This window comes from Oryza sativa, chromosome 10 (assembly GCF_034140825.1).
Source record: "Oryza sativa Japonica Group chromosome 10, ASM3414082v1".
NCBI lineage: Eukaryota > Viridiplantae > Streptophyta > Magnoliopsida > Poales > Poaceae > Oryza > Oryza sativa.
Genome location: NC_089044.1, coordinates 15,944,438 through 15,955,489, shown reverse-complemented (window position 1 = coordinate 15,955,489; position 11,052 = coordinate 15,944,438). Strand labels below are relative to the sequence as shown.

Below are 11,052 nucleotides of genomic sequence, written 5' to 3'. Positions count from 1 at the left end.
GCCATGCTAGTGAGCTGGTGAGGGGAGGGAAAAGAGAGAGGGGGGAGAGATAGAGTAGAGAGATAGAGAGGGGTGGGGAACTGACAGGTGGGATCCAGCAATTGTTATTAAGAGAATTGCTGACTGGGCTGCCACGTAGAACAAAAACAACCATAGATTGAGCTGGGGGTTATTTGTCCGGTTTCAATAGTTGGGGGGTGAAGGATGTCCGGTTTTATGGTCGGGGGAGGGAGGTAATTCAGTCGACCGCGATAGTTTGAGAGGGTAATTCATAGTTTTTCCTAATGTAATTACATTTGTAACTGCAACATAACTAATTACATTCTAACTTTATATGTATTCCCTCCGTCCCATAATATAAGGGATTTTAACTTTTTGTTTGCACTGTTTGACCACTCGTCTTATTCAAAAAATTTTATAAAAAATGAAAAATTGTGCTTAAAATACTTTGGATAATAAAGTAATTCACAAATAAAATAAATAATAATTCCAAATATTTTTGGGAAGCTGGGACTGATTGATCCTTTTTCGGGAAGCTGGGACGAGGATTTATTGCAACAAATATTCTGGGAGGAAGATGTACAAGTCATCAAAACAATCCCGGTGCACGTGGAGCTGGAGGATACATTAGCTTGGCATTTTGATCCGAGGGGCTGTTTCTCAGTTAGATCTGCGTATAAAGTGCAGAAAGAGGCTGAAAGGAGAAGTAGAAGGAGAGGCAGTGCAGGAAGTTCGAATGGGGAGAATGAGACGGGGGTTTCTTGGAGGAAGCTTTGGAAGATGGGCATACCGGGGAAGATCAAACATTTTCTTTGGCGCCTCAGCCATAACAGTTTGGCCATGCGTTGTAATCTGAAGCGCAGAGGATGGAGATGGATACCAGGTGTGTGATGTGTGGGCGAATGGATGAAGACGCGGGTCACCTGCTTTTCAATTGCAAGCTTGTTAAGAAAGTTTGGCAGGCGATGAACTTGGAAGACCTGAGATTATCTCTAGCTCAACAACCTAATGCAAGAAGTGTGCTGGAGACCATTTGGGGATGCCCAGAGAATATACAGATGAGAGCTGTCGTTTGTATGTGGCAATGGTGGAAGCAGAGGAATGAAGTGAGGGAAGGAGGAAAAGCCAGAGACCCAAGCTGAATCGGAAAGAGGGGAAGTTGAAGGAGAGGAGTATGGCAAAATGGAGAAAACCCATCTTTGATGTCCTGAAAATTAGTTCGGATGGGGCCTTCCGCAGCAGCACCAAACAAGGCGGATGGGGATATGTTGTTCGGGACCATCATGGATGTGTGGCCCAGGCTGGAGCTGGCGGAGCTGATCACCTGATGGATGCATTCCACTCTGAGATTATTGCTTGTGCAGCAGCTATAGGGGCGACAAGTGAAAGGGGGATAATGAAGGTAGAGTTTGAAACAGACTCGCTTCTGCTGAAGTCTGCACTCCAGGAGAACTCCTTTAATCTCTCTGCCATGGGGGGTGTGATTCTGGAGATTAAGAATGTCATTTCTAGCAGGTTTTTTTCGTTCTCGGTTAATTATTGCCCCAAGGAATGTAACAAGGTAGCGCATGAATTGGCGAAACTGGGTTGCAATTTGCTTGACCCTTGTAGCTGGGCCGGCACTCCACCGGGCCTTGAGTATTTGGTGACCAGCGATTTGGCTGGCATGCCTCAGTAATAAAGTTTTCGGTTCCCATAAAAAAAAAGGATTTGGCTCCCTCCTCTTTGTTCAAAACTTGCCAAGCGAATAAAAGCTCCGTATATGGCTGGAGTAATATACGTACGTGTACATGTCTAAACTGAACTGCATACTGTTGATAATAGCAGGTATAGAGTTTCAGTCGGCAATAATTTTTTCCACACTGGTAAAATTGATGAGTTCGAGAAGAAACGAGTAGAAAGAGGGTGTGAGTCGGCTATTATTTTGCCGCTTACTACACACAGTTTCTGAGCCTCTGAGTTACTTACTTCCTCCGTCCTATATTATAAACGATTTTGATATTTTATTTATACTGTTTGACCATTTATCTTATTAAAAAAATTATACAAATATAGAAAATAAAAATTTTTTGCTTAAAGTACTTTGGATAATCGAGTAAGTCAAAAAAAAATAATAATTCCAAATTTTTTTAAATAAGACGAATGGTCAAATAATACAAGCAAAATGTAAAAATCCCTTATATTAGAGAACAGAGGGAGTAAATGCATAAAAAAAGAGAAAGATAATACTAGATAGGTGAGAGAACACGATTAAATGGCTGGATTCATTAAATAATGAAACGACGAGCCCCACTACGATGATATATATCTGTTGATAGTAGAGAATAATTTGAACCTTGATCTCATTTAATCGAAGGGTTCAAATCAATTTATACTACCACTTTAGTTAGCGGTAGTAGAAACGTATAGGTGTATTATTATAAAAAAAGTGCGAAGTAGTATAATCGTTATTTAGTAGTGACTAAACATTTTTTTCCTTCTATTTTGGATTATTTTTCATTGAATATGAGCGGTGCCAGTGTAATGGATGATCATAGATCAATTTAGCTGGGAAAAAACATAAAAAGCAGTTACTCCTAATCATGTTATTATAGTAAAAGGGCAATTACAAATTTACCACTACTTTAAATCGTTATTGTAAGAATGCCACTAGAAAATTACAAAAATGCCACTAGAACTATCATTTGAGTGACACCCTTGCAAAATTGAAAAAACCGGTTGCAAATTTGCAAATGCCCCATAGTAAATTACCAATTCACTTCTAATAATACTTATAGTATAATACTACCAATAGATAGCACCGGAGTATAAACGACTGAATAGGCTACGGAGCACATGTAAAAAATTGTGCACAGTTGAGGTATAAGAGCTCACATATATAATTTTGGAGCTAACAACAAGCTACACTATTAACCTTGCTCTCCAATAACCTAGCTAGCTTGCTCTCAAATGGAACAAACTGGTTAGCGATGCCTGCAACCCCTCACTAATCGATAAGATTCGTGAACAAGGTTATCACTTTATCAATCTTCAGTTTGATCTTCGAAATATGGCAGTATGTGAAGGCCTTAGTGACTTTATGGCTCGACCCAGTTTCATATTTTGCCCTGTTTATAGTGTTTGAAATCACACGCTATAATTGGTTGGAAAAATCAAGTTAGTTCAAATATAGCTTACATGTTGCAAATGCGTGCCAAATATGCTTAGGTGAACACTAATCACACTAGAATAGTTAGATAACGTGTTACGTGGTTTTTCCATATCAATCCTATATAATCTGGACTAGGACTATTACCTGATAAGAGGTCTGTACCAGTATAATTCTTATCTCCTGTTTGCTTGATATTGAATTACGTAGATCATCGTTCTAATATATCCCAACCAAACTCATCCGGTTTACGAGTATCACTCGTCGACAGGGACCATCAATATACCATTATAAAAAAAGGTTTTCCTAGGCTATCAAAATATATAGATTTTTGCGCACGGCCAACCACGTTGCCTGCACGTGAAGGCTGACGAAATTCATGTATTTTTACAGGTGGCCGTTCGGCCTCCTGCGAAAATCAATTTTCGTAGTCAGTTTAGTTATACCATTTGCTTGGAAAAATAATTTCCGGCAAAAAAAAAATCCCCTGCATGTAGCTGGCCATCTGCATGCTAATCATTTCCATATATTGACCCACATATCAAGGAAAAAACTTCCTAGATAGATCCACAAATCAAGCAAAAAGAGAAAGAACAATACATCGATTTACAAATCAAGCTACTCCATAATACTTCCTCCGTCCCAAAAAAAGACAAATCTTGGTTTCCGTGCCCAACGTTTGACTGTCCGTTTTATTTGAAAAAATTATGAAAAAAATTAAAAAGACAAGTCACGCATAAAATATTAATCATGTTTTATCGTCTAACAATAATAAAAATACGAATTATAAAAAAATTTCATATAAGACGGACAATCAAAGTTGGACACGGAAATCTATGGTTTGCCCTTTTTTTTTTGGGACGGAGGTAGTATTTTGTATTCACAACTCCAACCAAGAGTCAAAACAATAACAATAAGTAGCAAATGCAATCAAACCACCCCTACAGCCACCCGTCGACATCGGCCTCCTCACCCCCTACCTCCCGTTCAACGAGGCTAAGTCTACGAACGTTAGAAACATTTGAACTGTCAGAAATGTTTGACATCACGATTGCAAATTTGCCGATGAGCTCCTTAGTAAGAGAGGGGAAGTTCTCGATCACGTGATCCAAGCCATAGCCGCCGTCAGGTTCCATCACCTCGCGCAAAGTCCCATGAGATGATAGGAAATCCAAGCACGCGTCCTTGAGCACGCGGCAATGGTGGTGCTCCGCTAGGATGAGCATGCTCTCCACCGTCCTCTCGCTAATGTAGTCGTACATCTCCTCCTCGCACAGCAGCTTCAGCCTCTGGAGATCGTATCTGTCCGCGGCTACGGTCAGTTTCTGCAGCCATGTCGCAATCTCCTCCTCCCTCGTCGTCGTCGTCGTCGTCGTGCCACTCGTGCGCTTCGTCGCCGAGGTCTCCTTGGTCGGGCAGCACGTCGGTGTAGATGAAGCTAAGAAGTCCACGGAACACCTCGGCGTCCATGTCCTCGATCCGCACGACGCTCGCCGCCGCGCCTTCTCTCATGGGGCCGAAGAGCTCCGCCTCGAACACCTTGGACCGCGCCGCGAGCACGCACCGGTGCGCGGTGAACGTCTCGCCGCCGACCTCGAACGTCACGTCGGCGCCCTCCTCCCTGCCGAGGAGGCGCCCGAAGCTCTCCACCGCGCCGAACAACGACGATGACGGAGGAGGAGCGGCGGCGGCGCCGGCGAGGATGACGATGTCGCACCTGACCGTGAAGCAGTCGTCCACGAGATACCTCGACCGCTCCAATGTTAGGAATTTCCCCAGCGATCGCTAGCAGGAAACCAGACGAACACAACTCACGCGTACTGTGGCTAAACCTGCAAATTCGCAGAACAGAGGAAACAGAGCAAATTTTGTGCAGCGCTTAACTCAGCTGCTTTTCTGTTTACTTCCATATATAAAGGAACGAATACAACGGAAACAACTAACCACCAAGACCACTTCTCACGCCATGCTCTAGCTGCGTCCATCCCCACAACCACACGACGTGATCCGAGCTCCCAGCACAAGACGCGGGCAACGAGCTAAACTCGGATACCCTCATAACAGACTCCACACGATGGCTATCACACAACACGTGAGCTCATGCGTTTATTCGAAAAAAAAACGGAAACATGCAGATAACTAATCAACTAACTAACCGTGGCACACAAGATTACTGCTAACAAAACTCTCCCTAAGCTTGATGTGCCGATTATACAGGAAACATACCAATTTGTTCCCGCAGCTCCTGAAACTTGATTCGAGAAAGCGGCTTCGTCAGGATATCTGCAAGTTGCCCTTCTGTGCCGATGTAACTCGGTGTGATTTCCCCATTCTCCACGGCTTCACGAATGAAATGAAATTTTGTTTGAATGTGCTTACTTCGATCGTGAAAAACAGGGTTCTTCATCAGGGCCAGAGCGGATTGGTTGTCCACCCTGAGATCGACGACTTCAGTTGCTGCATTCCTGAGGTCACCGAGGAGCCGGGCAAGCCAAATGCCCTGGCATGCAGCTGTTGCAGCTGCAATATACTCAGATTCACAGGAGGAGAGTGCTACAACTCTCTGTTTTTGAGACTGCCAGCTAACAGGATTTTTGCCGAGAAAGAAAATTACTCCTGTGGTGCTCTTGCGAGTGTCAATGTCTCCAGCCATATCACTGTCACTGTAACCCTGCAGTCCTCCTTCACCTTCCTTCACATAGCGGCACCCAAGATGAATGGTACCAGCAACATACCTTATGATGCGCTTCACTGCCGCCAAGTGTTCGTCCGTGGGTTTCTCCATGAAACGACTGACATAACCAACCGAATATGCAAGGTCTGGTCGGGTGTTCACCAGATAGCGCAAGCTTCCCACTAGACTTCTGTATTCTGTCGCATCAACTAGCGATCCTGCACTTTCCTTGCTCAGCTTTAGACGTGGTTCCATCGGTGTTGCACAGGGGTTGCAGCCGGTGAGCCCAGCCTTCTCCACAATACGCGACACATACGCTGCTTGCTTTAAAGTGATGATTCCAGCTTCTTGATGTACCTCGATCCCAAGATAAAAACTCAAAGGACCAAGATCACTCATCTTAAATTCAGCCTTCATCTGCTCTTTGAATCCCTTGATCATGCCACTATCACCCCCGACAATTACCAGATCATCCACATACACACCGACGAGCAGTCGCCCACTGCCATCGCCGCGCGCGTACAGCCCATGCTCCAACGGGCTCTGCTTGAAGCCAAGTTTCTTCAGTGTGCAGTCTAGCTTGGTGTTCCAAGCTCTGGGTGCTTGGCGAAGACCATACAGCGCCTTATCAAGCCTGTAAACCTTGTTCTCCTGTCCATCGATCTCAAACCCCGGTGGCTGAACAACATACACCTCCTCAATCAGTTCCCCATTGAGGAACGCTGATTTAACGTCCATATGATGCACCATCCAACCTTCCTGCGCAGCGAGAGCGAGCAACAAACGAACAGAATCAAGACGAGCAACAGGAGCGAATACCTCATCAAAGTCAATTCCAGCCCTCTGCACGTAGCCCTTTGCCACCAATCTCGCCTTGTGTTTGACGACGACGCCCTGAGCATCTTTCTTCAGTTTATACACCCATTTCAGCCCAATTGGCCGATGTCCCGAAGGCAGATCGACGAGCCTCCAGGTCTTGTTCTCCTCTATCGAAGAGATTTCATCGAGCATTGCCCGACGCCAATCCTCGTCGCGTTCAGCTTGACCGAACGTTGCCGGTTCTTCTCCGCTCACCATCATCAGCTCTTCCTGGACCTCACGATTAGCGAGACCTGGCAGCATGGCCGGCCCCAGCACATTGTCCATCGTGCGGAAACGGAGTGGTGCGTCGTCGTGGTCTGCATCAAGATTAGCAGCTGCTCCAGTTGGTGGCGACACAAATTCAACCGCCAGCGCATCGCCATGCACCGAAGGTGTTCGGCCGGCTGTCGGTGAGTCTGATGGCGTTCGCGGCGATGATGAAGATCGAGCAGGCGGCTCCCCAGCGTCTTGGCGTGTTCCTGACAGCGAGCCAGGATGGTACACCGTGGTGTACTCAACGACGAAGTCGGTGTCGAGATCAGCGGCCGCCTCAGCATCCCAGTCCCACTGGGCCGCTTCGTCGAAGACGATGTCACGGGAGATGTGAACACGCCGAGTAGCCGGATCATAGGCGCGATACGCCTTGGACCCCGGCTTGTAGCCGACAAAGATCATTGGACGACTCCTGTCATCCAGTTTCTTCAGGTTCGGGGTGGTCGTCTTCACGTGTGCCACACACCCAAACGTGCGCAGATGGTGCACGGCCGGCGGAACGCCGTTCCACAGCGCGTACGGGGTCTTGCCGCCGATACCCTTGGACGACGACCTGTTGAGCAGATACACGGCGGTATTTATCGCCTCTCCCCAAAACATACCTGGCAGCCCCTTCGCCTTGAGCATACTCCGCGCCGTGCCCACCACGGATTGGTTTCGCCGCTCGACAACGCCGTTCTGTTGCGGAGAGTAGGGCGCCGTGAGCTCGCGCCGCATTCCCAGCTCGGCGCAGTACTCGGCGAACTGTGTAGACGTGAATTCTCCCCCGCGATCCGTCCGCAACGCGCGGAGCTTGCGTCCACTCTTCCTTTCTGCCGCCGCCTGAATACGCTTGATGGCAGCCGGCGCCGCATCTTTGGTGGAGAGGAGGGCGACCCACATGTACCGGCTGTAGTCGTCGACGAGTAGAAGGAAATAGCGGTTGCCACTGGGTGTCGCCGGCGTGATCGGTCCACAGAGATCTCCATGTAGCAGCGCCAGCGGCTCGTCAGACCGGCAAAGTGCCTGCCGCGGGAACGGCGACCTCCGGTGTTTCCCGGCGAGACAGGCCTCACAAACCTGATCAACCTGCGACAAACATGGTAGACCACGTACCAGCTCCTCCTTGCCCATCTTGCAGAGCGCCCTGAAGTTTATGTGCCCGAGGCGAGCATGCCAGCGCCACGCGTCTTCGTCGGCGTGTGCCGCCAAACAGACCGGGCGCGCCAGGTTGATGTCAAGCATGTACAGTCGCCCTGGGGTGCGAGGGATCCGGGCAAGCAGACGCCGCTGCTCATCCCAGACCCGCATGATGCCATCCTCCGCCAGCACTTTGAAGCCGGTCTCATCCAATTGCCCAATGCTGATAATATTGGCAGTAAGACGGGGAAGATAATAGGTGTTCGACAGAGTGCGGTGCTCACCATTCTTGCAGGCAAAGAGAATTGTGCCCCGTCCTGCGATCCGGACCACGGATCCATCGCCGAGTCGCACGTTCCCGGTGATGTTCGTGTCGAGGTCGGCGAACGCCATCCTGCTGCCCGTCATATGGTTTGACGCTCCGGAATCCATAATCCAGCGCCCGGGATCATGGTCAGCCGCGTCGTCGAGCGCTGCAAATACTTTCATCTCCACGAGTTCCACCACGGCTTGGTGGGGCGGTGTGGGCGTGTCGCCCTCCGGCGCCGCCGCGTCGACCGTGTCAACGCAGCCGCCGGTGAGCAACATCAAGGTGTGCTCTTCTTCATCCTCCTGGGCGACGTGAGCCTGTTCTTCGCGCTTGGACTTGCTCCTGCAGTCCTTCGCCCAGTGCCCAAGTTTGCCGCAATTTCGGCATTTGTCTCCCTTGCGCGCCGAACCAGAGTTCGTGCTCTCGGGGCTCGCAGTCCCGCCGCCACCAGTGCGCCCTCTCCCGCCACGGCGCTTGCCGCGGCCGCCAGAGCTGCCCGAGTCACCCCGCTTTGCCTCTTGATCCTTCTTCTTCTGACGTTCAGCCCACTCCTCCTCAGTTAGGTACAGCTTCCCATCGGCGGTGTGCAACGAGGATTGCCCAGAATCCTCAGCGGCTTTCAGTCTGCCAGTAACTTCCTCCATGGACAGAGTAGAGATATCGAGAAGAGTTTCAATAGACAAGATGAGTTGATTGAACCTGGGACGAGCTACCCGAAGGTACTTTTCGACGACTTTATCAGCAGGTTCAGGATCACCGAGGGTTGCAAGTTGGTTGACGATGGTTGTGAGCCGTAGAGCGAAATCTTCCACGGTCTCGTCACCGCGGAACGCAAGCGATTCATACTCAGAGCGCACTTTCTGTGCACTCGCCTTGCGAATCCGGTCGTTGCCGACTCGCATTGTCTTGATGCATTCCCAGGCTTCCCGGGCCGACGCTTTGGTCGCCAGGGTGCCAATCATCTCCGGCGGCACGGCACTGCAGATAGCGTCAAGAGCCATCCGGTCCTCATGTAGAGGGACGTCCACGCCGTCGGGCTCGATCGCCGCCCACAGGCAGCGAGCCTGCAGCTTGATCTTCATCAGTAGCGCCCAGTCGTTGTAGTTGGTCTTGGTCAGCAGCGGGTAGTTCACCGAGCCGCCTCCTTCTTTCACCACGCGGTGGATCACCAGCCCGCGGTCACCCCCGCCGCTGCCCGTGGCGCGGCCGCCGGAGTCATGAGGAGTGCGCACGATCGGTGACGACGAGCGACGACGCGGCATGAAGACGCCTTCCAATGCGCGGTCACGAGTCCACTTCCTAAACCGTGCTCTGATACCAATTGTTAGGAATTTCCCCAGCGATCGCTAGCAGGAAACCAGACGAACACAACTCACGCGTACTGTGGCTAAACCTGCAAATTCGCAGAACAGAGGAAACAGAGCAAATTTTGTGCAGCGCTTAACTCAGCTGCTTTTCTGTTTACTTCCATATATAAAGGAACGAATACAACGGAAACAACTAACCACCAAGACCACTTCTCACGCCATGCTCTAGCTGCGTCCATCCCCACAACCACACGACGTGATCCGAGCTCCCAGCACAAGACGCGGGCAACGAGCTAAACTCGGATACCCTCATAACAGACTCCACACGATGGCTATCACACAACACGTGAGCTCATGCGTTTATTCGAAAAAAAAACAGAAACATGCAGATAACTAATCAACTAACTAACCGTGGCACACAAGATTACTGCTAACATCCAACACCTCCCTCCGCACGAACCGCGTGTCGCACCAGCCGGAGGTGCCGGAGAAGTCGCACGCCATGGACACGAGCACGCGCCTCGCCTCGTGCTTGGCCGCCTGCTCGGCGAAGCTGAACTCGAACTTGACCTTCAGCGGCTGCACCTTCACGGCGTCGTCGCCATCGTCGTCGTCGTCGTCATCGTCGTCACGGACGAGCCAGAAGGACACGCAGTCGGAGTTGGTCGAGTCGTCGCCATTGGGGCAGTACTCGGCGTGCCAAGTGTGGCCTCCTAGCATGAACTGGCCGGACTCGATGGAGTCGCCAGTGGAGATGGTTTCCTTGGTGTGAGAGTAGTTACTGATAACAAGAAGGTGATACCCGTACGTGCTGCCGGCGGCGGCGCCATTGTTGGCCGGAGAAGAACACGGCGTCGTCTCGCCATCCGATATGAAAGAGACGCCGGCGAAGGACATGACATATACGGCGACGACGGCGAAGTATCGGTCGATATGATGGACCGTACCCGTATATGAACTTGTAGCTTATCGCTGTTTTATAAGCTATAAACTCTGCTGAGATCGATCTAGGCTCGAATACTATTCTGAATAGTAGTAGACGTCGGACTATTTGTAGACTCTTCAGGAAGAGGATTTTGATCCCTCGAGGGGATAACTCTGAATATACGTTAACTAGCTGCGGTTTAATTTGTTTTTTTTACGAGATGTAGAAGTTTAATTTGAACTTGCATGTTTATGGAGTGTTATATCACATGTTGATATATCTTCTTAATTTTTTTCAAATTTTTTCATAACCATTTGAGTGACATACAAATAACAACGAGAGGATATCCCCTTGAGGGATTAAAATAGTTCCCGACTCTTCATATGTTTCTCCTAGTTTGAATCCATCACAATCCTAATCCAAGTCTCCAACACG

General features: G+C 49.2%; 1 protein-coding gene across 1 annotated transcript; it reads right to left on the bottom strand.

The window, feature by feature from the left end:
- Positions 1–3,926: 3,926 nt before the first annotated feature.
- On the bottom strand, positions 3,927–10,709 carry LOC112936578 (BTB/POZ and MATH domain-containing protein 2). Its single transcript, XM_066304597.1, is given in 3 exon segments — positions 3,927–4,483; positions 4,485–4,903; positions 10,128–10,709. Coding segments are annotated over 3 exon segments (1,275 nt in total). The 5' UTR covers positions 10,590–10,709; the 3' UTR covers positions 3,927–4,089.
- Between the last annotated feature and the right edge of the window lie 343 nt (positions 10,710–11,052).